Below are 27803 nucleotides of genomic sequence, written 5' to 3' on the forward strand. Positions count from 1 at the left end.
AGTGGTCTAGCCACCATGAAAGGGGACAGAGTGCCACATCAAGCAGGCATGGGTTACATATGCACATACCTAACGTTAAGCACAGGAGTAATCCCACTGAGGCCCAGCCATTTACCCCAGCTGAGATGCTGGCTTTTATAGAGCTTGTATTGCACAGAGATTTTTCCTCCTTTTCATTCTGATGGTTATGTAATTAGTTGACTTGTTGGGAGGATTGTGTTTTGTTCTCCACAGACGAGTGACCATAGTTTTGTTTCAGAAATTGTCATGATCAAGTAACGTGAGGTTGTTTATGAATGGGGTGTTTTGCATCATGTGAACTATTGAAAAAAGTCCAACTCAAGAAGTTATTTATTATCACTCAGCAGGTTTGCACCATCTCTAGCCAGTTAGAGAGTTAAATTTATAATCTCCAAGATGAATTTGAGCCAATCACAGCCCAGAAAAATTAAGCAAATGGCAATGAAACCCTAGCTGCACCATGTATGCAATAACGTCACCCATCTTCCATTGAACATTCTCTCAGACAATGATTTGGTTTAATGACCTTTCCTAAAAAAAAAATTGGTTGTATAAAACCACTCTCACCTAGTTATTCACATAACCATAACTAAAGCCCTCCTAAGCCCCCTCATCAGAGTAGGAGGAAAGCTATGGAGAGCTTAAGAGGGTAAAGCTGCAGTTTCTAACTGCTTGTTCCTCACAAAAACTGAAACAATAAGAAAGAAACCAAATGGCTAATATAAATGGCTCTTCTCTACTGACTCTGGGGCTAGACCTGTCAACTAGGGAAGAGCCTTAGGCCTGGTCTATAATGGGTGTGTGTGTGAGAGCTAAGTCCGTCTAAGTTACACAACTTCAACAATAAAAATAGCATAGCTGAAGTTGACGTACTTAGAGCTACTCACTGTCTTGACTTCATTGGGGTAAGTTGATTGCTGATCCTCCTCTGTCAACTCCGCCTACGCTTCTCGCTCGTACCAGCGTCGATGAGAGACGAGATAAATCAACCCCCCCTGGATCGATTGCTCTGGAGGTAAGTGTAGAAATGCTCTTTAGAGTAAACTCTGGGCTATGGTCCATCTAAAGTTATTGGGTGGATGACTGGTGTGGGATCAGCTAGTGAAGCGCTTACTCCCATGAAAGGATGTCTCTAGGACTTCCTGAGAAAGTTCACTGAAGTAATTCTGAACAGTGAGATTGTGGCAGACACCTATCTAGAGAAGAAAGAGGTGCAGAGTCCTGATCAGGCATTCCTTAGCTGCTGAGAGAGAGGGTTTCTTTGAAGAACTGTGAGTAGCCTCCATTCCTTCAGAGCACAGGGAGCTTTCATGTGCTGGCAGGTCTGGAGACTGTTTAGGTTGGCTCAAGCCCTTTTAACTGCAAATTTTTTTTAATCAATTTGATTAAAAAACAAAATGCTTCTATGTCAAGGTTCATCACGATGTGAACGTTTATTGTGGATGTCTACCCCCTTGGGAACAGACATTTATAATGGAAAGGCTGACACATATACACACACACACACAATCTTATCTGTTGCAACAGTATGGTAAATGGAAATATATAATTAAAACATTTTACTGATCTCAGCTGCTCAGTGGAAAAATTACAAGCTGTGTAGGGATCAGGCCAACACTGTTATCAAGGCTTTCTCAGTTATCTCTTAGAGACAGTGAGACACATTTTGCTAATTATACTGTGGGGTACTAATATGTGCTGTGTGGGTGGTGTGTATGTGTCCCACTGGGATCACTGCACCACAGATCTACAGGGCAGTGCAGAAGTACCTAAGTATATTTTTTCACTTGGGCCAAAATTTTCAGAAATGGGGACCTAAACTTAGATCTGTAGGTCTGTTACTGTATATAGATATTTAAATAAATGGTCTGATTTTCAGAAGTGTCTGTTAGTCTGTAGACCAAACAACAACAACACCTGAAAAACGCTTTTTTGGGTTATGACCCCAACAATTACCACACTGTGAAATTTCAGAATTAAATAGCTGCAATCTTGAAATTTATGATTTTTTAAAATCCTGTGGTCGTGAAATTGACTAAAATGGACTGTGAATTTGGTAGGGCTCTAGTTATTATATACTGGTAGCCATTAGAATATAACCCCCCCCCCCCCCAAATGTAATGCTTAACATCCTAGGACTTAATAGTCATAGTTATCAGCAGGTCATGACACAGGTCTATAGGGCTAAACAGTCTACACAGGGGCCTCAGACATTAAACATCCTAGGACTAAGTACACAAAATATATTGGTATTTTGATGGGCCTCCACTGAAAAGCCTCTATGATACATTTATGGAGAGCATATTTGTGGGGCCCACTGAGGGGATAACTATGAGAGTTTGTGTCATGTGGCTGCCCCCTGCCATTCTCTGAACCTCCCTGGAGAGAAGCATATGAAAGTAGAGTCTCCCTAAGTGGTCTTTTTGTAGTTTGTCCCCTCCAAGCAGTGTAACCGTGGCAGTTTCATTGTGTGTACGGCCTTTTATACACAAGGGAAGAGATGAGTGGGGACAGCATTTGACCTAATGGCTTTTAAAGTTCCCACTGCACCATTAATTGTAGCATATATAGGACCAGTACCCACTGGCTATGAAGAAGATACGGTTTGGTCATCCATTTATATAATATATCTCTAACCATTCACTTTTATATCATATCTGTAACCATCAGCTCTAACACTGTGCCTGTGTACTGAAGTTCTTGGACATCAGAATGTGAACTTATGAAGGTGAGGTTACAAATCAGTGTATCCATGTTCAGAAATTAAACCTGCATCATTTCAAGATTCTTTGTGTGTTAATATTTTGGAATTCCATATAGGGGGTGAAATATTTAAGAAATACAAAAGTTAACAAATGCAAGGAAAACCAGTTATGATTATTATCCTTTAAGCATATGTCTGATAAAAGGGGATGTGTTGGGTATAGTATATTACAATGTGCCACAAGTAACAACTAGTGGCCAGTATAATTCAAGAGAAGTATGTGTCTTTTTGGATGATAAATTCTCCCCGGCAGCTTGTTGATCTCTCAGTGAACTGTCAGTTAGAGAAAAACCAGGGATCCCAGTCATGGTGTTGTGGAATAACATTATGAGCTCAGACTAGCTACATGAATAAAGGGAATACATTAGAAGCAAGAGGAAGACCAAGGACAGGGTAGCCCACTGCTCAGTGAGGAGGGAGAAAGAGTAATAGGAAACTTGGAAATGGCAGAGATGCTTAATGACTTCTTTGTTTCGGTCTTCATTGAGAAGTCTGAAGGAATGACTAACATAGTGAATGCTAATGGGAAGGGGGTAAGTTTAGAGGATAAAATAAAAAAAAGAACAAGTTAAAAATCACTTAGAAAAGTTAGATGCCTGCAAGTCACCAGGGCCTGATTAAATGCATCGCAGAATACTCAAGGAGCTAATAGAGGAGGTATCTGACCCTCTAGCTATTATCTTTGGAAAATCATGGGAGACAGGAGAGATTCCAGAAGACTGGAAAAGGGCAAATATAGTGCCCATCTATAAAAATGGGAAAAAAACAATCCAGGAAACTACAGACCAGTTAGTTTAACTTCTGTGCCAGGGAAGATAATGGGGCAAGTAATTAAGGAAATAATCTGCGAACACTTGGAAGGTGGTAAGGTGATAGGGAATAGCCAGCATGAATTTGTAAAGAACAAATCATGACAAACCAATCTGATAGCTTTCTTTGAGAGGATAATGAGTCTTGTGGATAAGGGAGAAGCGGTGGATGTGGCATACCTAGACTTTAGTAAAGCATTTGATATGGTCTCACATGATATTCTTATCGATAAACTAGGCAAATACAATTTAGATGGGGCTACTATAAGGTGGGTGCATAACTGGCTGGATAACCGTACTCTGACAGTAGTTATTAATGTTTCCCAATCCTGCTGGAAAGATATAACAAGTGGGGTTCCGCAAGGGTCTGTTCTGGGACTGGCTCTGTTCAATATCTTCGTCAACGACTTAGATATTGGAATAGAAAGTACGCTTATTAAGTTTGCAGATGATACCAAACTGGGAGGGATTGCAACTGCTTTGGAGGACAGGGTCATAATTCAAAATGATCTGGACAAATTGGAGAAATGGTCTGAGGTAAACAGGATGAAGTTTAACAAAGACAAATGCAAAGTGCTCCACTTAGACAGGAAAAATCAGTTTCACGCATACAAAATGGGAAGAGACTGTCTAGGAAGGAGTAGGGCAGAAAGGGATCTAGGGGTTATAGTGAACCACAAGCTAAATACGAGTCAACAGTGTGATGCTGTTGCAAAAAAAGCAAACATGATTCTGGGATGCATTAACAGGTGTGTTGTGAGCAAGACACGAGAAGTCATTCTTCCGCTCTACTCTGCACTGGTTAGGCCTCAACTGGAGTATTGTGTCCAGTTCTAGGCACCGCATTTCAAGAAAGATGTGGAGAAATTAGAGAGGGTCCAGAGAAGAGCAACAAGAATGATTAAAGGTCTTGAGAACATGACCTATGAGGGAAGGCTGAAAGAATTGGGTTTGTTTAGTTTGGAAAAGAGAAGACTGAGAGGGGACATGATAGCAGTTTTCAGGTATCTAAAAGGGTGTCATAAGGAAGAAGAAGAAAACTTGTTCACCTTAGCCTCTAAAGATAGAACAAGAAGCAATGGGCTTAAACTGCAGCAAGGGAGGTTTAGGTTGGACATTAGGAAAAAGTTCTTAACTGTCAGGGTAGTTAAACACTGGAATAAATTGCCTAGGTTGGTTGTGGAATCTCCATCTCTGGAGATATTTAAGAGTAGGTTAGATAACTGTCTATCTGGGATGGTCTAGACAGTATTTGGTCCTGCCATGAGGGCAGGGGACTGGACTCAATGACCCCTCGACGTCCCTTCCAGTCCTAGAATCTATGAATCTATATATGGAAAAATGTATATGAAAAATAGCTGTAGGCATAATTAAACAGAATGGGCCAGATTCATCTCTGGTCTAACTTCACTAGAATACCAGGGATTAATGTATAGAGTTATATAAAAGGGTACATATAATTTGCTCTTTATATAAGACTCTTCTTTTCTTGTATAAAATCTTAACATAAACAAAACCTAGCCATGACAATAGCTGAATGTAGGCAGCATAGCTGATTGTGTTAGATTTCATGAAAGGAATTTATGTGACCTTTTATGGACACAACTTTGCACACTGTTTTTTACATTTGAGCCTTGGCAGATTGACAGGTAAATGTGAAGTGCTCTTGGCTGTTATTTGTCTAGTTTATGGTCTTTCCTGCACTTCCTACACAGGCAAAACTCCCATTGGCTTCACTGGGGTGTGCTGCCTCAGTAGCAAGTGCAGGAATGAGCCTTAAAATTATAAACTGATCTCTTTGAAATAACGTAAAGGAACGTACAACTGACTTTGGAAAACTTTTTTAATTAATGTGGAAATTGGGGGCATTCACATTTACCATCTCATGCCCCTCGTGTTTCAATGTTGATATTAGAAAAACTATTTATTTTTGCAATGGCTGATTAAAAAGCACAGGCTCTTATAAAACTTCCCAATCCAACTAGAAATCTGGTTCCTTTCTATTAATATCTCTGGTTTTGACTGACTTGTTTAGTTTTCCATCTTTTTGTTTGTTTATCCACGTGATCATTTTATATTTTCAGAATGTTACATGATGGGAAAGATTAGTTATAAAAACTAAATGGAGTTAACAGTTACTAAGGAAAATGCACCTGGCGAAAACTATCCTAAACAATGATTTCATTGCCCTAGCACTCTCCTGGGACACTCTGCTTTCATATCCTGTCCAGTAAATGCTGAGATTTAAGATAGAACCAGTGCTGGAAGTTTGAGCTCAGTAATTTAAGAAGCCATTTCTCATAATGGGAGGTCAGACTAGTGCTGCCCTCTGAATTCCAGTACTGAAATGGAAGGATCTGAAATTGTCCAAATAAATAACTGCAGGTTGGAGTTTTTCTCATGTCACTGTCTGGAAATCTGCCAAGAAAGGCAGGGCCTAAAAGATATATTCTATTTTTATTCTGCATTTTATGGAATGTGTAATATTAATTTAATGCCTAATTTACCAAGGAATATAAAAACCACTAGAAAGGAAACTGATCACATATACATTGTAAGGAATAGCTGGGAAAAGAACAGGCCTATTAAATAGCTTTTCTAAGATGGGTCATTTCTCCTGGGTTAAGGTGGTAATAAAATGTCTAACTGTATCCTTCTAATTTATTATGTACCTGCTGAAATGACTAAATTACAGAATTCCAAGCCTGCCATCTTGCAGGATCAGAGTCAAACTCTGGTGTGCCATCTAACATGCATTAGGATGTATAATTTGTCTCATAACTTGAGAGACTGAAAAGACTGGACTGTTTGCATCAAAGATGAGATGAATAAGATGGAACATTATAAAGATACTTAACATAATGAATGACAGAGACTAGATTGGACACTCATTCTCCTTTTATTACAATACATGAACTAGGAATCACTCAATGAAATCAAAAGAGAGTAAATTTAAGACTGATAAAAGGAAATACTTGTCCTCACAGTGCACACTTAACCTGTGGAACTCTTTGTCACAAGATATCACTGAGGCCAAGAGCTTAATAGGATTCAAAAATTGATTAGACATTTACAATGGGTAACAAGCCTATCCAGAACCATAACAGTTAACAAGCAATGGATTAACAGTGTCTTTTTTTGGTCAAACTAGCATTTTTTAGCATCCACTAGAAGTATAGCCAAGTATGTCTTACCCAGTAGCATTAAAACACTGGTATTTTACACAAAATACCAGTTTAAATATAGACTAAAGAAACACAATTAGCAGAAGTAGCAAAGAAGTGAAACATGAGCAAGGAATTGGTAGCCAGACTGTTTAAAACTCTGGTTTTAGTTTAGATTAATAGACTCCTGTGTTGCTTAAGTAGCTGACAGGTCAGATTAAAGATCTTGCTGAAAGTTTCTACACTCTGCTACTTCAATTTAGCACTGAGAAAGATCCCACTCAAGTTCTCTAGTCTTCTAAAGAATCATCCAGCAAATTCTGGGGACCTTACATATTTTAAAGTTTATAAAAGGAAAAAAAAACATTGTTTTTTGGGAGTGTGATGGGGCATGATCCACCACAGTGACGCCTCCTGCTGTTCATCTTGGGGATTATCTCTGCAAGTTGATATGCCCTCTCCCGATGGTGCCTTGCTCGCCATCCGAGCTGCTCTCAGACCCACATCACTCTAAGGAACGCGGTATCTTTTTCAAGTCACAACCCTCTGGCCATGTCACCTTCTGGGGGATCTGCATCAACTATCTGGGCACTTCCAAAGTGGTGAGTGGGAGGGACGTAGGCCTACCAACTGCTCTGAGTCCTGGCCCAGAGACCCTCTGAATCACAGTAACCTACTGTGTTCCTTGCCTTGATTATCACTGCATTTCTCTGGGCCACTTCCCCATGGCCACAGCACCCTACTTAGTACCAGCAGCCTGTCCGGAGCTCCTTCTCTATTCCCCAGGTCCCTGCCTGCACTGCTCTGTCCAAGGTACTATGGAGTTGCAGCCTACTCAGGGCACGGTTTTCTCTCCTCAAGCTCCCAGCAGTGACAGACTGACTCTGGCCCTGCAGCTACTTTTATCTGAACCCACTGGGCCATGATTGGCTGCTCCTTGCAGCCTCTCTCCTATTGGCTGCTTCCCACACAGTTTCCTTAGGACTCTATTAACCCTTTGTATGCCAACGTGGGGTGGACACCTCATCATGGGGGATATCACTCTTGGGGTATCATAAAAAGGAAAAATGGAGATCAACCCCAATTTCACCGCCTTTTTGCAGATCACTTTTAATTAATCCCTTTGTCCTGACCACCTGTGACTCCTAAGGCCACTGTAACAGTTTCTGCATTTTATCTTGCCATCATTCTATAGTTTATTCATCTTGTATAATATCTGAGTCTTATTTCATGAGTTCTTTGGGCACGAGTTGTTTTTGAGTTATCTGTTGGTATAATGCCTAGTACAATGGGGCCCTGATTACTGATTGGGATCCTAAGGTGCTGCTTGAACAGAAATAATAATAATTAATAAAAAATGAATGTAAATACATGTTAGACAATTATATAATTGGGTTCTGTTCCTCCTCTCTCAGGGCGTGAGCCTGTCACACACTGAATGCCTCCTGTGAAGTACTGTGCAACCTCACCTGGAAAGTGCTATGAGGATATGTGTACTGTTTTTTTAAATCTACAGGAGGAAACAAGGCAGGATGTAGGTGGATCAGCTCATAGGCAGAAACTTCACAGTAAATCAGAGTAGCTTTAAAGATAATGCTTTTTTCCTAATTCTAAAACCATTCCTTGTTTGGTATTTGAATAAATTGACCCTTTCTGTGATTCTTTGTGTCCATATAAAGCACATAACATTTACAAGCACAACTGCCAGGAAACCAAGTCCAAATGCACTGTGATAGCCACACGGAAAAGATATCCAGGTTTTTATGGTGCTGAATTGCAGAATATTCTGCTTTGCACTGTCCTGGCAGTACAATCTGCCAGGACAGTGCAAAGGGAACATGGAAAAAATTGCCAAAAGCACCCTTCATAAAATTCCTATAAATTCAGGAGCAGCTCACGTTTTCTAATCAATCTATAGTTTCCTGTATACATATTATCACATAAAAAGACACGAATATATTATTAAAACTGTAACAATATTTATTTCAAAATGAAGTTTTTATATCTAAGTCACTAGAGTTTCTATTTATTCACTTTAAATAGCAAAGAGCTGTTTGGAGCTAGAGTGCATGATCTTAATGCGTTTAATACTTGTCCAAGAAACAAGCAGACAGGAGAGAGTCGGTAAATGTTTATGCATTTCAGAAATACTTTCTGCATCACATATTAGGTACTCAAACTGTGAAAGTACATAGCAACAGAGGAGATTAAAAATAATCATATCATTTTACCTTCAAATGCTGAATATGAAAGCACAGATTTGAAATGAAATTCTTCAATATATTGGGCTTTTAATAGCTAAAGATCTTGAGGCAAAATGAAATACATTTAAACAAAATGTTAGAGACAAGGGGTGAAATCCTGGTCTCATTGAAGTCGATAGAATTTTTGCTGTTGACATCAGTGGAGACAGATTTCACCCAAGAAATTCACGGAAACTGCTTAATTGATTGGGATAGGAAGTGAATCTCTGGTCTTGCATCTAGATTCATGTGGGCAGACTCCTGCACATGTGTGGAGTCCCATTGACTTTAAAAGGTCTCCACCCATGTGAATCCAATTGCAGAATGGGTGACCAAATTCTTTTATGTGACATTTAAAAAAATATGCCAAGTAATTTAATTTTGGTTTCTAGATACAATTACTGATATTTCATTTTATCCAGATTATTTTTATTATTCATATATTGATTATCACAGACTTTTTGGCATCCTAATATTCAAAAGCACATTTCTGAACAATGTGGTTTCATTGTGGAAAACAGGGAAACATCTGAGATGCACTCATTTATTTTTGTTTGGAAAAATATTGCAATGTAGTTAATGCTGCCCCTCTTTCTGGAACAATCTTCCTGGGGGCATTCTGAATTTAGGGAGATGTCTTTGTTATGTCAATCCAGTAAAAGAATTCAAAATCCAAAACACACCACCATCAAATATTATTTCTTTAAAAAACTTGATTTTTGATAACAGAGATGAGTTTTTAAAAAACTGAACATCCTTCATACTGAAATGCTGACAGGAAACTAAAATTGAAAATCTGGATTGGGGGTTAGCAGGTCAAGAGTATTTGATAATCCATCGGTGAGGAGGAGGTATAAGTTCTGGAAAGTGCATTTTAGCAATACCAGACAGTTGAATTTGTGGTATGTTCCTAAGAGTGGTTGACTCACTTCCAAAGTGTCTGGAAATATCAGTGCACATCTTCTAAGATTTCTTTCTTTCTGAAAACTATTTATTAAGGTTAAATTGCAATAAAGTGTTAACGTACTACAATGTACATCAATTGTTCAAGATCAGTTAATATTAAAAGACCTTGGCTAAAGATTCTGGCTTGCCAGCTGGAGAGATCTCCTCTTCTGAGTATGCTAGAAAGGGGGACCAAATTTCTAAATGCCTATCCTCTTTTTGATGTTGTTTTCTTTCTTTTTAAACAGTCTATTGAAGTCAATGGGACTACTGCAGGAATAAGGACAGCAGCCCATCAAACTTAAGATATTTTTGGAAAAGGTCATTCCGATCAAACCTGTCCTTTAAAGTCTTAATTGTAATTTTATTTGCACTCAGCTGCATTTTCAGGGGAAATTAAATGGAGCAGAAGTGAGTTTAAACAAATACAATGGTTCAAATTGTGCAGAGTTGTACTTCAATTAAAGGGGGCTACATAGAATGTATATCAGAGCAGGTTTTGACCCATTATTATTTAGTCCCATTGACTCACATGACATTCACCTGCCATCACTCTGACTGCTTTGTGTGAAATTAATCTCTGTACAGAAGGCCAGCAGGAGTCCTATGCACCACTTAAGTACCACATAAATCCTCAAAGTAGGGCTTAAATGGTACATAAATAGTACACAAGTCTTGTGCTGGGTTCTGTGTTGGAGTGAATTTTACCTTTTGCTTGTATGTCCCGTCCCTTTCACCACCTTTCATCTTTTTTCTCTTTCTGTCTTTTTAGATTCTAAGCTCTTTGGAACAGGGATCATGCCTTTGTGTATGTCTGCAGAATGGGCTGGTACTGGAGCCTGACGCTGAATGTGGTGGGTCTCTGGGCACTACTGCAATATAAATATAAAAACTGAAAGATAGTAGTTTCTGTTTTCTTTCTCCTCTTTCTTTATGGTGAATCCTCACACCTTCTATGAGTCATCTCAATTATCACTTCAAAAGTTTTTTTTCTCCTGCTGATAGCTCATCTCAATTGATTAGACTCTTCCTGTTGGTATGCATACTTCCACCTTTTCATGTTCTCTGTATGTATAAATATCTCCTGTCTGTGTGTTCCATTCTATGCATCCGAAGAAGTGAGCTGTAGCTCACGAAAACGTATGCTGAAATAAATTTGTTAGTCTCTAAGGTGCCACAAGTGCTCCTGTTCTTTTTGCGGATACAGACTAACACGGCTGCTACTCTGAAACCTGTCATTATCTGAGTTTAAAAAGAATTAAATAAATTCATGGAGGATAGTTCCACCAAATGGCTATTAGCCAAGATTGTCAGAGAGACAATCCCATGCTCTGGGTGTCCCTAAATATCGGACTGCCAGATGCTAGCAAGTGACAATAGGGGATGGATTACTTGATAATTGCCCTCTTCTGTTCATTCCCTTTGAAGCATTTGGAATTGGCCACCGTTGGAAGACAGGCCACTGGGCTAGAAGGATCATTGGTCTGACCTAGCATGGCCATTCTTATTGTTGTCCTTCTTGGCCATTGTGCTTAATTTTGTAAATAATTCACAACATTTATTGCCATTTTTTAGTAGAAGCGTTTCCTTCCTCTTCACATTAGCTGATGGATGGCACCTGTCTCCTAGCAAGTCCTGGTTTAAATCCACCGCTAGATTGCGCTGTTGGACAATAAATGATAGGACTAATTTCCCCCCCTCCTACTCTAATTCCTTTGTGGGAGCTGCCACACAGAAGGCTTACAGAGCGAGGGAAAACCTTCAAACACAGAGCGAGCGAGAGAAATCCAGTCCCTAGTCCTAGTATCTTCCATGGATGCAGCAGCGCTGGAACCTGGCGCTCCTGTTCATAGCTCGGGGAGAAAAGGCAGAGTGCTGGGGATGGAGCATCCAGGCGTAATGTCTCTTCAACTGCAACACTGCTGCAGTGGCTACACCAAAGGGGTGGGGGGCAGCTTATGTGGCTGCGTGTCTGTGGCTGGTTTGAATGTCACTTCAGGCTTCATTTTGAGAGGCAAACGCACAGCTTGTGTGTGCTTGGCTTTTGTGCGCGTGTTCCTAATTTACAAATACTTGCTGGGGATGGGGAAAGATTGGCGCACAGCCGTGACCATGAAGGCCCCCCTTTATTGTGAAGTGGGAGGGGGAAGCCTCCTGCAAGTGTAACCTTCTGTAATAAATGTTTACGATTTCCTGCACACATGGTGGTAAATGGCATCTAAAGGCTAAACACTGAAAAGCTTTGAAGTCATGCCGAGCACCAAATGTAGCCTGCAAAAACAAATCCCCTCGCACTGATGTAAGTGCACGGGCGCAGAAAACCCTTGTTCAGTGCGACTAACACTCAGACAGCGGCTCTGCCCCGGCGCGTTAGAGGGCAGGGCTGTAAAAAATCACCTTCTTTTACGTGTCCTGCAGTTCTACCTTTCAAAGCGGGCAGTGTCAGTACCTGGAGGGGTTTCCTGGTGTTTGGCAGGCTGCCTTGGATGGGTGAGCGCAGGTATGAATCAGGCTGCTTCTGGGGTGTAGGAAGGCGAAAGCTATGGATCAGTGTCTGCAAATGCACACGGGGATGTGCAGGAGCGCGCCCGGCTGTCTGATTTTGGCAGGAGCGTGTCTACGGCTTGGGAGTGTTGAGGCTGGGAATGTCTGCGTGTGGCTGGGTGTCTCCAGGCGGTGGGAGAGCCGGAGTCACTCTGTATTGCTACGTTTTCTCTGCATAGCTTTTGCCTTGTGAGCGCCGTGTACAACTAGGGAGGTGTGTGCTTGAACTCTGTCATGGCTAGAGAATGGAAGTGTGTGTGTGTGTGTGTGTGTGTTTTTCGGGGCGTTTGTGTGGCCTGTGTGTGTATTTCTGTGTAAGGACCTGTCTCTGATCTAGACAGTATATACAGGTTCCTGAAGCTGAAATTGTATGTTGGTTTTACCCTGACACTGGCTGAGCAAACTAAATACATCCGGATATTTTAATTACAATCACCCAGCTCCCTGATCCGAGCTCTGTTTAGGTTTCTACACACAGGAAACACTTTCGAAGGTACCCGGTAACGGAACCGTTTATTTCAGGGCGATGCAATGATAAACATATTATTACTGTTGCAAAGCATACAGTCGCTGGGCCCACGAAAGCTCATGCTCCAAAATGTCTGTTAGTCTATAAGGTGCCACAGGATTCTTTGCTGCTTTTACAGATCCAGACTAACAGGGCTACCCCTCTGATACTTGGGCCCTAGTGGTATCATCAGTGGGCAGACACAGGTAGCGATGGACTGGCCCAGTTCCAAATCTCTGTGCCATGGTGTCTGCGCCCTCTGCCCAGCTATTCCCCTACAACTTTCCCCCCGCCTGGGGCTAGTGGCAGACATTTAGGCTGGATAATAAGTGAAGGGGTCGAAAGAGGAGGCGGCAGGGCGGGGTATCCGCGCCTGTGGCGGGGGGAAATAGGGAGGTTGGATTGGGAAGATGTATCCTTTAATTTAGGTTCAGTTCGTTCTCTCTTATTGTTTCCTCCCCCCAACAATGGACCCTCCATGTCCCCTTTCCATCTAGTCAGATTCTGTCAGCTCGAGCCTCTGTTGTGTGTTGTGCTTACAAACAATAGATCTCTGCAGCAGGAGTGACTAATCTAGCACACATGCTGGTAGCCAGAGCGCTTCTTCAAACTGTTTCACCTCCTCTTTCTTGGCACGCTGCACGTTTGCCTTTCCTTCGATCGGCTTGATAATCTAGCGCCCTCTCGCTGCCGCCCGGCTCGCCTCTGCCAAGCCCTAGCGGGCATGTGCTTTTATTGTGTTTAAAGGGCAGATTGCGACAACCATCGCTAGCGCCACGCTTTCTATTCAGCTGAGGGGTGGTTGTTGTTGTTTTCGTCTCTGCAAATGGTTTCAATCACTGGCAGTATCGTAAAACCACCAATTCAGGAAAAGGACCCACTGGAAACAGACAGTTAGTTACTGGAGACCTTCTAACCTATTTCAATCTGCGCCCTGGGCCGGGCAGCTACCCCCCTCCGGCTGTCCAGAATCGGTGTCCCGCCACCTAACGCAGGTCGATTAAGGTTTTTTTTCTCCTTTCCCCTCTTCCCATTGTTCCCCAGTTTGAAAACTCGTCCTCGCCTCTGCCAGGGAAACCTGATCCGGGTGCAGCTTGGCTCCCAAGCGGAGGAGACAGAGATCCGTCTGGCCTTGGCACGCCGGCCCCTGCCCCCTTCCCCGCCAGGGCACTGCTGCTGCGGCGCTCGCCCTCCTCATGCCTTAGGAATGTTGCGAAGTATGCACAAGTTTCCAGCAGTAGATCCCCTTTCTTGCTGGAGGAGAGAGGCGCGCATATATCATCCGGTGGCAGCTGTCCACCTTCCCTGCCGTTTCGTAATAGCTTACGAGAGTAAATTGCGAGTTGGGAACAGCCCTCTCTTAAGGAGCAGATTCGGGAGAGGCTCTTCCCACTCGGAGAAGGCAAGTCTTCCCAGGCGCACCCCTCACGTTGGGAGCTACAGCAACCCAGGCGTCTTGGTCATTGCCGCTGCTTCTGCTCCTCCTCCTCTGCTCCTGCTACTTGCTGTTCCCTCCACAAGGTGCCCAGGAGCTCATCCCTCTCCTCCTCCCTTCCTCCTCTCTCCAGGTCCTACCGCTGAGGCTGCAGGCGCTGCCGCAGGAGCTCCCCCACCACGAACCCCGCTACCAGGCGGCTACCACTAAAGGTCTGTGTGCGCGCAGAGGAGAGGGAATCCCCTTCCCTCCTCTCTTCGGAGTCCTGTTGCCTTTCTGTGTCGTTCACACACGCGCGCTTCTGCTTGATGCACTGTATGCACTGACAGCTAATGGCACAGGACCGAAGAGGGACTAGAACGGGGTGTCGCGTGTGTATGTATGTGTTTTACAACCTAGGAGTCCGGCTTAGAAGTGAAATTGAAGTGGGGGGAAAGGGGGGGCGAGGAGACCATCGATGAACTGGGGAGCCTTCTCGCCTGTGGTTACCGGAGCTGAGAAATGCCTCTGTAAGGGGAAACACCTATCACTATTAGCGGATTGTAGCTGATTCTGCTGGAGAGCTGCTGTTTCCTTTAGCCCTCGGGAAGCCTGGCAAAATGTTCGTGGTTTTCCCCACTGAATGGGTGATGATCGCTGTTTTGGGGAGCTGTACAGAAAAGTGAAGATTTTGTAGCAAATCGCATTCAATGGTGCATTTGGAGATGCCGCTCCGCAACTGACTGCACATATATTAGATAGTTAGATAGATAGATAGATGCCCATTTAAAAACAGGTTGGATAGCATCACTTGGTTGTTGTGTCTAATATGAAATTAGTTTATAATTTCAATGTGGGTTGCTCACGTGAAATCAGCTGTTTAACGCACTAAAAGACTATTCTGAATAGCTTTGATGACTAATTAAAGATATGTTAGCGCTGCCTTCATTTGGCGGGATCTTTCTCTCTCGCCCCTGGTGTGTGCAGCCCCTTGTAAGTAGCTTCTTCTTGTTTTCAATCTTGAACTGTCTGACAGCTAATTGTGTGGGGAAGCGACAAAAGTTGCTGATTGCATAGACTTGGAATGACTTTTTGCTGGTCTTCGGGGTGGAGTTGGTATAACGTAGAGATCAAACTGATCCTGGTGCAAGGTCTGTGGTAGCTTTTGAAGTTATTGTCCGAGATCAAAGCTAAGAATTCGGTCCTGGTCCAAAGATAATCTGTTTTTATTTCAGTACAGTAAGCGAAAGGAGCATTCCTCCCCCACCTAAAGGCGGCTCAAGACATACACGTTTGAAAGCAGAAAGTTGAATGAAGTGTTGCTAAGCAATCAAATAAATGTTTTGGCAAAAAAATAAAAAGTTTTATTTTTGGAAAAATCTACAGGAATGCCAGTCTGGCAGCAGCAGCAAAGCACATGTCTGGCTGAACTGGTTCAGTTTTTCTCCTGCTCAAAAGATGGCACTCTAAGCCCAGACAAAACTTCGCGGACAAAAGTCCTTTTAACGTTTTGTTTAAAAGGCTTTTAAGACCGTTACCAAATGCTCTTTAGCGAATGTGCTGCAAGAATTGTCCGTCCCCGCGCAGAACAGTGGAATGCGTTTGAAGTTATCAATATACTTTAATCATCCTTATGCCAGTGCCGGGGACTCAAATTTTAGGCATAAGCCTAACTCCAAACATGGGCGTTAGACTCTGAAACAGGCTTTTGTTCTCGACTTTCTCCCAGGTCCAAGTAATTTTTTTGCGGTGTCAGGCAATTAAGCGAAGCAATTTAATATAGAGCAGCATGGTATGCTTTTAAGTTCAGTGCCAGTAGCTGGGCAGGGTAGTGTTGGATCTTGTCAGCGTTTTATACCAATGAAATATGTCTTGTCTTTGGTTCGCCAGATAGCACAGAACTACTTTTCCTTTGAGCTCTTTCTGTGGGCTATTAGCCTAATGATGTATGCGTTTTCCCTCTTTCTTTCGTTTTGCTCCTCCTGGCACCTTCTTGATTAAATATATTGCTTAATTGCTTGTGGATTTCTCTCTCAGACGACCTTATTGTGGTCTTTGTAGCATTTATTCATAAACACACACAACTCCCCATTTATATAAAGCTCAGAAATTTCCGTGTGGTATGTATCCCCTCCCACCCCGAGAGAATAAGGGCCTAACATTTCAGACAAACTTCTATTCGCTCCTATGGGGGTTTTGTCTTAGTAATAACTGTTGGTTCTGACCTAAAACGTATAGCCTTAAGCAAACACGGTTATAAATGTACAGCTGCTTGTAATCAGGAATGACTAAAAATCTTTCTAATTCCTAAATATGGTTCTAGACAATCTGCAGCGATGGCATCGTTCGTTCTCTTGTCTTCTTTTATCAAGCGCTGTAAAGCGATTTCCCCTCAGATTGTGTAAACGAATTATCAGATGTTAAAACATCAGGGTTTAGGCGGTCGTGTCAGGTTTCGGTTGTGTGTTACATAAACTTCTGTATAATCTATTGCAGACCTTAAAGAAAGGAAGACTTGCATATTTGTAGGCAGAACAAAAAAAGTTTTATTACAATTTCCAAACTACCCCGAGACCATTAAAATACTGTTAACTAAGTGCTTCAGCAGTTTTGAAAAAGGAGCCCAGTAAAATCCCCAGCTGAAAGAGACATTTAGTGGATTCAAGGCCAAAATGACCTCTGAATAAGCAATCCTCACACTAGAGGATGAAGTCATGAATCTCAGTCTAAGTTTTGCATATCTAGGAGCAGGAATCTTTTCGCCACTTCCGTGATCAAATTAACTCGAATTCAATGCCACGATTGAATTTTTGTCTGATTAACATGATCAGAAGGGCCCAGTAACAAAAGGCACATTATTGGGAGGCTAGACTCTCCAGCTAGTAAGGCAGAACTGTCAAGTTTGGGTGGCTTCCAAGTCTAGAGGCTGTAACCTGGTCCCGTGGGTGGGGGCTGGGGATAAGGGCGTTAGGGAACACAGTGGTCTCTGCGGCTCTTCTTTTCATGTTTTCTGAATACACCCACCACATCCTCTAACCAGTGCTTATTATTTCTTTCTCTTTTTAATCATCACAGATCCATTCATGTTGTTGTGATCCCAAAGGGCAGACATGAAGATCAGGCTGTCTTCAGCAATTGCTGCTCTATGCGCAGCTCTCCTCCTGTCTTCGACAGAGGCTGAAGGTAAATCATTCCCTCCCAAGGCTCCTAGCAGTGATGGTGCAGAATTAAAACAAACAACCCCCTCCCCCAACTTTCTTGCTTTCCGTTCTCAGTGCAGTTACTTCACTTACTCTTCTCTCTCTCCTTCAGAGAAACGCCTCTTCTTCCTTGTCCCTCTGGTCCAGCTCCTTCTGTGTGTTGCTAATTTCACTTAGCAGATCGTCTCTCTCTCTCTCTCGCTCTCTCTCTGGTGTGCTGTCCACACTGAGGGCCCTGCAGCCCTGGGAAAGCCAGGGCTAGGCTGGGGGTGCGGCGCGGTGCTCTCCTTGCCCCCCAGGCTGAGTGCACAGGGCTCAGGGAGAAGGCTCCTGTGCAAACACGAAAGCTCAGATTAAAGCTGAGGAGCCCCGGAGCGCTGGCACACGCCCTCCTGCCTGGTACTCACTCTGCTTTGTGTGTGAAGTCAGAACTGTCTCAGAAGCCCTTGCCAATAAACACCTCCAACAGCGCGTGGCTCTCCGCCTCTCTGTGTTGCGATCGGCTCTTCCCCACCAGGGAGTCACGGGGAGCGGGGAAAGGCATTCGCTGCCCGCTGCTTCTGGCAGCTCCCAGGGGAGGCTCAGTCTCCTTTGCTCAGAACAGGGACACCTCAGTGCGCCGCTTCCCCGGCCGGGCTCGGCTCCCAGCCAGGAGCCGGGCTGCTGAGCTCCCGCGAACGCCTGGGAGACTCCCTCGGTAGCTCCTTCCTCCCCTGGCAGCGGCCTCTGGCCCGGGTTGGTGCAAGGCTGCAGGCCTCCCGGAAGGCATTGCACAGGCGCTGGGGCGTGCTAGCCCGGGACAGTGCCCGAGGCCCCTAGGGATACAGCCCGCGCCGCGCCCTGGGAATCCCCGAGCCGGCCGCGCGGGCTGCCCTACCCTGCCCCTGTGTGCGCACGGAGCGCTCTGCTTGGAGCTTCTGCTCCCTTCGCAGGACGCAAGAGGGGCCGCCGGGGCCCTACTCTCTCTGCAGGGGGTCCAGGGCCTTCAACGAAGCTCCTGCTGGGCTCTCGCGGGGATCTGGCGCCGTCTTTCCCACCAGGGGGCTTGGGACCTGGGCCAGATCTCGCAGGAGAAGCCGATCCCAAGCGGCCCAAGGCTGCTCCTGCCTTCAGCTGAAGGAATGAAGAAAAGGAAGGAAGCCCCAACCCCAGCCTGGGCAGCGCTACCCAATCAGTGCCGCTTAAAACCACCCTGCTCGCAGGGGGCATTTGCCTCTCGATGGGCAAGTAGGAGGGGGACGGTGTTTATCTCCCTGGTGAGTTGGATGTGGTTTGTTAACTGTTCGCGAGAAAGCTACCGCTGGCTGACTCCCCTGATCCGCCATGCCTAGGTGGACCTCTGAAGCCAGAAATCCTGTCTGGGTAATAGGCTGAACCAAAACTATCCTCCAAACTTTTTTAAAAGGTTCAGATCCCAGGTATGGAGCTCAGGGTTGTTCCCTGGTTCTGCAAGAGGCTGAATCACAACCCAAATCTGAACACAGGTTGCAGAGTTTGTATCCAGATCTGAATCCATGGGTCCAGCCTATGGCTAATAATAATAATGATTAATAACAATAATTAATCATTAATAATTAATGAAAAACAATCTCAGTGAAACACTAATGTAATTTGCCCTCCAGAAGCAGCAGTGCTGTTGGTAGGGCCCTACCAAATTCATGTCCATTTTTGGTCAATTTCACCATCAGAGGATTTTAAAAATCATAAATTTCATGGTTTCAGCTATTTAAATCTGAAAATTCATGGTGTTTTAACGGTAGGGGGCCTGACCTAACTCTGAAAGTAGCAGTGCAGAAGTAAGGGAGGCATGGTGTGGTATTGCCACCCTTACTCCTGTGCTGATGCTGAAGGGAGGCTGCCTTCAGAGCTGGGCACCTGGCCAGCAGCTGCTGGTCTCTGGCATCCCAGCTCCGAAGGCAATGAAGAAGTAAGGGTGGCAATACTGCAATCCCACTACAATAACATTGCAACACCTTCCCCCCCCCACTCCCATGATCCTCTTTTGGGTTAGGACTCCCAATTTGAGAAACACTGGTCTCCCCTGTGAAATCTGTGTAGTACTGTGGTTCTCAGACTATTATACTGGTGATCCCTTTCACATAGCAAGCCTCTGAGCATGACCCCCCCCTTATAAATTAAAAACACTTGTTTATATATTTAATGCCATTATAAATGCTGGAGGCAAAGCGGTGTTTCGGGTGGAGGCTGACAGCTTGCAACCCCTCATGTAATAACATTTTGACCACCTGAGGGGTCCCGACCCCCAGTTTGAGAACCCCTGGTGTAGTATAAAGTAAAAGTACACAAAAAACCAGTTTTCATATGGGAGATTAGATTTCATGGTCCGTTTTTCACGGCTGTGAATTAGGGTCCTAGCCTGTGATCAGACAGGCACAAAGCAGATCGGCTTGCTGAAAAGTATGGCAATATTATCAACATCTGGTTCCGCTGAAAACGAATGTGATCATTGCCTCTGGCTTCCAGCCACACTGTTGAACCAACGGATGTCATTTAAAATCATTTCAGAGTTTGCATTTGGCGTGCGGGAGCAGTGTGCGAGAGAAAGCAGAAAGAGTATAGAGCTGATATGGAGAGGGGACGAATATATGTATTTAAAATTTAACAAAAGGGCAAGATCCTACCACCTTTACTCATGTTGAATAGTGCCCTGCTGCTTAGATAGCTTTGGGGATTTCAGTGATGTCACTTCTGGAGTAAGATACTATATATTATGAGTCAGTGTGTCTAAGCTGGACCTTGACCAACTAAGTATTGGGATAACTATCGTGATTGACTGAGTATTGCTGCTGAAAGTTACCAAATTGTATTTTTGTGGAGTACAGAAGTATTTAGTTATAGTGAAACTAGATCAGGAGTCAGCAACCTTTCAGAAGTGCTGTGCCAAGTCTTCATTTATTCACTCTAATTTAAGGTTTTGCGTGCCAGTAATACATTTTAATGTTTTTAGAAGGTCTCTTTCTATAAGTCTATAATATATAACGAAACTATTGTTGAATGTAAAGTAAATAAGGTTTTTTAAATGTTTAAGAAGCTTCATTTAAAATTAAATTAAAATGCAGAGCCCCCCCAGACCAGCGGCCAGGACCCAGGCACTGTGAGTGCCACTGAAAATCAGCTCGCGTGCCGCCTTCAGCACATGTGCCAGAAATTGCCTACGCCTGAACTGGATGCATGTTCAGTCCTTTCATCAAAGTTGATATAGTTCTCATTTCAAGCCCTGTGAAACAATATTAAGGAAAAAAGGACTTGGGCCTGATCCTGTATAGTGCTAAGTGCTGACTGAATGGCTCGACACAGTTCATGAGGCACTCAGCATTTTGCAAACCCAACCTTTACTCTGTATTCAGATGTTTTTGTTAAATAAAATTTATCTATATATCAAGGGCTCACCCGATGGTTTTTTGCATATGCTTGTTCCATTAGCAGTGCCAATTCCTGAAATATTTATGCTCATGTCCTTGCTCATACCAGACAGGTTCTGTTTTCTTTTCTTGGCTGCAGTAACTAGCTGGAAATATTCCTAATAGGAAACAAGTTTGCTTCTGTGAGTTCTCTCTAGGGAAGGGCAAACTTTGTCATAATTCGGGAGTTCTTGAAATGCTATAACATACCTTAACATAAACAGGACACATTTTTGTCACTGTGAGAAAAATTATAGAAAGACTTCTGCAAAGTCAGAAGAATAAAAAAATGTTGAAAATTGTGGGAGTGGGAAGTGGAGTGGGAGCTGGAGGTGCTGTAAATAGGAATGCAAAAACTTAAGATTACATCAGGACATACTCCAGTGAGAAAAGGGGTTTCGGTGGGGTTTTTTTTTTTGGAGTATTTATAGTTGGCCTTATTCAGTGTTTTTCATCTGTACAGTCTCAGTTGCCCTCCTACATTATTTTAATTTTGTGCCTCAATTTTGCATAATCTTTTGAAGGACATATTGGATCTTGTTTATCTTGGTCTTACTGTCATTTCTTCATTTAATCTGTCTGCTGAACTATAGCTATCATATGCACATTTCTTCATTTGTTTTGACTCCTCCAACATTCACATCATATTGTCTCTCAGTCCTATTCTGGGTAAGACAGTTCCCAGTTTTTGGCTTCTACCCTGAGCAGGTGCCATAGAAGTTTTTGCTTCAGTTCCTGTCCATATCCATTAGGCTACTGCAGTTGTGCATTTGATACTTCTTTAGCTGACAGAAGATTCCTTTCTCTTCCTGTTCATTACTGCTCCTCCTATGGCTTCCATAGGTAGCAAAGTTTCCTCCCATGCTGAAGTTTAAAGCTTTGTATCTCTCAGGGGTATGTGGCTCCTGCTGAAGCAGAGGAAGAATGGCAAGTTGGCACTGAAGAGCAGGGCCAGCTCCAGCTTTTTTGCCACCCCAAGCGGCGAAGTGGGAAAAAAAAAAGGATAAAGTTGCGATCAGTGGCACTTTGGCAGTAGCTTTACTGTGCTGCTTCATTCTTCAGCAGCAATTCAGCGGTGGGTCCTTCACTCTGAAAGGGACTGAGGGACCCGCCGCCGAATTGTCACTGAAGACCTGAACATGCCGCCCCTTTCCATTGGCTGCCCCAGCACCTGCTTCCTTTGCTGGTGCCTGGAGCTGGCCCTGCTGAAGGGGGAAAGTTGAGAGTCTCTGCTACTCTGCCCTCCGCCTCTGTTTTTGAGCCTTCCTTCCTCTCCACTGAATAGCTCCAATCTTTGTCTGCTGCTGCTTATAGTATCCCAAACCCTGGCACAGTGAAATGGACCTATTCTTGTCTATTTCATGGATACCTTTCGGAGTTCTGAATAACAGGAATACCCTGCTATAGTTTGGAAAGCGATGAACATTAGCAAAGACACTGGAATGGGCTGCAGACTTAGGAAGACAGCACTGCTGTGTTTTATATTCAGTTCACTTTGGAAATTTATCTTCATACCAGAAGGGTTAGAAACATAGTATTTTTAAAAATAAACTTCTTAGAAGTTGATGGCACCTCAGTGTGAAAGCTATTCATTCACCCTTAGCAAGTGAGCAATTGGATTTTTCAAGCTCTGCATTTTATGGTTCTCTGTTCTACTTATAATAAAATTCTATATATCATCCATTTAGCTACCTTTTTTCTGACATATTGTATTTTCTACTCTCTGCTTTGATTTCTGGTTTATTATGCTAGACCTCATTCACTACCTAATGTTTTCCCCCTACTTCTCTAGTTCAGCATTTGTGATAGTCTATAGTACTTTTCATCAATGTCTTATGACAACATCCTCCTTTTTTTTACCTCCTCACATAATTTTTCTTCATCTGGGACCATGAAGAATAGAAGGAAGTCAGTGTCTTTTAGAGAAAAATATAAATGTTTTACTTTTTTAGCCATGGACGGGCAAAATACTTTAAGGTATGAATAGCCTTGTAGTTACAGTCTCAGTATACTGCCTTGTTTCATGTCATAGTTTATGTATTATGTTATATTTCTCATACAGGGGAGATGTTCAATAGGGAGTTAGTCACCCAACTGTCATTGACTTTCAAGATCACCTTTGTGCCTTTAAAATCTCTCCCACAGTATCTTAAGGAATAATGCCTTATATTATTGGCAATATTAAACATTTGAAGATTGTGACATTTCAGCATTTCAGAAGGTGGTAGATTTGATTTAAATTCCAGAAAAGCCTGTTTTTTCCTGGGAAGGTGGGAGAGCATAATTGTGCTAAGCCATACACTACCTCTGGGTAGTTGGGGGGGCCTGAGAGAAAAAAGAATGTCTGTAGGAAAACGTATCTCCAGGAAATACAATATGGAGAGTGAAAAATAATATGCAGCCATTGCTGTTAAGGGACTAGGGAAGTTTCATATGTAATGGAGTATGCATTTAATAAAGGGAGAGCAATGAATGGTGATAAGCAAGGGCACATGATGCCTTTCAGCTCTATGTCACCTATTCAAATTTGGATCAGGTTGGTAGTGACTTACCTTTTGATGGCTTGTTACCATTTGCTGGCTGTTGCTTGTCTTCTGACAAGTGAATTGGTGATCTCACCCAAATTCCTAGTGACCATCGCACAAAACCACTAAGTACTAAAGGTGATAGTACAATTTAAATATTTAAAGTGACTGTAACTCCTTATTTTTCTCATTGATTGTAGCAAAGTTTATATCTGTATCTCTATATCTATATCTTCATAATTCAAATTCTGCCAAGTCTACACACACACACACACACACACACACACACACACGCAAACATGTGTGTGTGTATATATAGACTTGGCAGAATTTGATGTTTTTAAAAATAATTTCAATGGATAATATTTATGTTTATTTTTAATACTTTTTCTGATTATTATCATTTAAATTTTGAAAGTTCTGGGAGGTTGGGCAATTGAAGGGGTCAGGTAATAATTATTTAATGATAGTAGATGCTGAGACTGATAAAGTTAAAGTTTTATAACCATTAAAACACAAATTGTCAACATCACATGTAAAAATATGCAAAGTAAATATCCTTAAATCCAACTCTAATAAGTCCTCAAACAGTATTTTCTTACTTTGCCTATCTGTAAATTTAGATGATTGATGAAAATATTTTTCATCATTTCTTATGTATGGTGAAATTGACATTTATCAACATTTATTGATAAAAGTCTAATCCTTTGAAGCCTATGTATATACGTACATACATACATATATATATATATACACACATATATATATACACAAACACACAGAACTGTGTGTATATTCAAAAATATATTTTTATTATATATATATTTTAAAATGTGAAATATTAACAAAGTATACTTCACATAAGTTACATTTTTACTCAAAATGTAAGAAATATGTATAGTTTATAAAAATATGAACACAGATGGCAACCTTGTGGTGTTGTCAGCAACACTGCATATCTGACGAGGTGAGAAGTTATGCTTTACTAAACAGTAGCTTTATTTTATTAAAATAAGAGGCTTATTTTTTCCTTCAGTGAGATCAGTAACTTTGACCTTAATGGGAACAAAGCTGGGTTCAGTGTCCGGTTAGTTGCATAAAAACAAATCCATGCCATATATAAAAGAAAAGAAAAGAATAACTGATGAATAAACATGAATATTGGGTCCTATCCATCCTTCACAGAACTCACTTCAGTAGGAGCAAGATTAGATGTATTGTTTGACTGCTGCTGCAATGCTAGCCAGTAGGAGAAATCATACCATACTATTTTATGTGCCCCACAAAAATGGTCGTGGTTACTTTAATTTCTCAATGATGAGGTTGGAATTTTTGGTTAATGGATGGTTAGATGCTGCAGGACAGCAGCGTCTAGAATATGATATTTTACTATAGGTCAAGTTATGGATCTAAATTATTTGACAGTGTTCTTTTAAGTAATCTTCTCCTCTCTCGTTAGATATTCATTGGGAACCTCTAGCAGCTACCTTGTACAATCTGTGAAATGCCATTGGCTTTTATTTTGTATTGGGTTTGTGCTATCTGGTAAGCAATACAAACCAATATAATGTATACATAAATGGGGAAAAAAACATTATATTTTTAGGCTTAGAAAATATTCTGATATATACAATATAAATAGTGGCATGAATTAGAAATATCATGACTGGACATGCATTTTTTTTGGATATATAATATAGGTTATATAATAAAGAAATTTATCTTACGATAGTTCTAGAACTGACTGAAACATATATGAACACATGAAATATTGGCTTCTAAAAATGGCTTATTGTAAGTTGTTTGTTTAATTCATTGGGGCCTCCTCATTGTCCCCAAGCCCTGGTGGAATTAGTGAATTGTGTGCAGGCCCCCTCAGAGGTCAAGAGAGGCCCAGGACACTTCCAGCTTTTAAGCCCCCCTAGCCATAATAAAAATAAAAAATGATGACACATGAAAACAAAATAAGGCACCAAAAAAAGAGTGAGACATAATTTGAATTTTTTTATTTAACAAATGCTTTTCTAGCCATTTTCTGTGCAAATGCACTAATTATTGAGGAAAAATCTAGCTGTTGTGCAATGTCACAGTTGATATTAAGCAAGGTGAGCCCATTCAAACGCTCTTGTCCCATAGTTGAACGGTAATAGTTCTTTACCTGCTTCAGCATGTTGAAGGTCCGTTCACTTGAAGCCACTGATGCAGGCAAACTGACAAAAATACGCAATATTTATGAACATTTTAAACTATTTAATATGACAAAATCTATATCAGTTAACAAAAAAATTATGTCTTTTACCAAATCACGTCTCTTATTTGCTTAAATTTGCAGCTCTAAGCTGAGAGAGTGTGTCACATTTTGGTCCAATAGGGATGCACATAAAACCAAGTTGTGAAACTTATCAAATGCCAAAAAATTAACAAGTGTCTAAATTTGAGGCCCCCTTTGAGCTTGAGGCCCAGGTCAAATGATTGGCCCTGATTGTGTGGTGGATTGAAACCAGTCTGTGGCCATTTAGCTGCAAGTTCCATGATTTATAGACATTTATATTGTTTTAAATGAGTTCTATATCATTAATACTACATAAACAATGCAATTTTTCTCTTATTAAGTAACTGTACAATCCTATCAAGAATTACTAGTTTTTGGTTACTAGGCAAATATATCTTATTATTCTCCTTTCCCATATTTGCTGGAATATTATGGCATCACCATATATTAAGGAAGCATTGCCATTGACAGCACAGGACCAGGCAGTAAATGCCTAGTCTCTGTCTTGCAGAGACTTACACACAGGTAACTTTATTTGCATGAGAAATCTTGATGAGGGCTACTCACATGTTATATGCATACATAGGTCTTTGTAGGATCAGAGCTTTAGGGGCCCAGTTCCTTGGGCCTAGCATAGGCAAACCTCCCATTGTGTTCAGTGGACATTTTGTCTATTAAAGTACTGTAGGGTTGAGCCCATATAACAGGTATATGATTTTGTCATGGTGAGCCAGGGAATACGAATAATAATGTGAAATAGCAGTTGTCTCATTTATTTTTGATTAGCATAATGAGATTTTTACCACAGAAATCTTTTATGATGCTTCATTTGACTCCTTGTTCTCAGTCATATGACCACAGTTAGGCCCTGAGCCTGCAATAAGTTCCACAGGGGTTAACCCTTGGTCTGTGCAGAACCCCACTGGAGTCTGTGGAGTTTTGGGTGAGGCTTGGATCCAGTTGTAGGCTCAGAGTCTAAAGAGCTTTTCTTTCACTCAAATGGTATTAATTCAATTGAAATGTTAATGGCTGGGGGCCAAATCCTGCATATCCAAGGGAAAATTCTTGTGATTTTAGTGGGAGCAGCATTTGGATTTGTTTAGCTTTCATATGTGGATGGCATTTACAGTAGTTAAATATTGATTGTACTCTACTTTTTAATTTCCAAGTACCACTTATGAGTTTTCATAAAATCCTTTAAAATGTTAAAGACTTTTCCCCACAGTCAATTTTTCAGTTTATCAGGAATCCGGTCATTTGGATATCAACAAGTTGGGCTGCTGCTGTCCTTCAGCAGTTACAGCCTAAGGTCTCTGCTGCATCAGGTCAATTTACTTTCAAGGTTGGTGGTGCTATTTTTTCCATGTACTGATTTTTTTTTCTTTTGAAGCATGCTCAGGTCAGTTGTCTCTGCCTTTGCATTAAATTTGTCCTGAGCCATTGCTACTGAATCAATATTTTATAATGATATTCTTAATATGCAAATGTATTTTACTATTAACATCTGTTGCATGCTTTTGATACTAAATAACTACTTTGCTGTCTCTAGCAGTGTGATTACAGGAAACAGAATGATGAATAAACTGCATGCAGATTAATAGTCTAATCTCACTGCCTGTGTATGGATAATAGGAAAAATAACATTTATTACAGTACTAGTATATCTATTATATCAATATTACAAAGCCATATTATCCTATGGTTGGAAGTGACAGTAGATATCTATAAAAAGACTGTCTACTTCATTATTATCATTTATTATTATTGTGTAAAGGCCTAGCAGCAGTTTAAATTCTGTGATTTATGTCTCAGAGATGCTCTTTTCATTGAAACGTGTTTAAATAACAGAACAAAAAATCCTTAATCTATTATGGAGATCTTCCAGGAAACAGACAAAGTCTGACTAATAAAGAATGCTTGCAAAACAGAGTAAAGTATTTATGGAAAGTATGGCTGAATCTTATCTTACTTT

General features: G+C 41.7%; 1 protein-coding gene across 1 annotated transcript in view; it reads left to right on the plus strand.

The window, feature by feature from the left end:
- Nucleotides 1–14406: 14406 nt before the first annotated feature.
- Nucleotides 14407–27803, plus strand: part of COL12A1 (collagen type XII alpha 1 chain) — a 138649-nt gene continuing 125252 nt past the window's right edge. Inside the window, 2 exon segments of the mRNA XM_050950508.1 lie at nucleotides 14407–14645; nucleotides 17488–17595. Of these exon segments, the coding sequence (XP_050806465.1) occupies nucleotides 17523–17595 (73 nt within the window). The 5' untranslated portion in view covers nucleotides 14407–14645; nucleotides 17488–17522.

The sequence above is a fragment of the Gopherus flavomarginatus genome, chromosome 4 (genome assembly GCF_025201925.1).
Source record: "Gopherus flavomarginatus isolate rGopFla2 chromosome 4, rGopFla2.mat.asm, whole genome shotgun sequence".
NCBI classification, from domain to species: domain Eukaryota; kingdom Metazoa; phylum Chordata; order Testudines; family Testudinidae; genus Gopherus; species Gopherus flavomarginatus.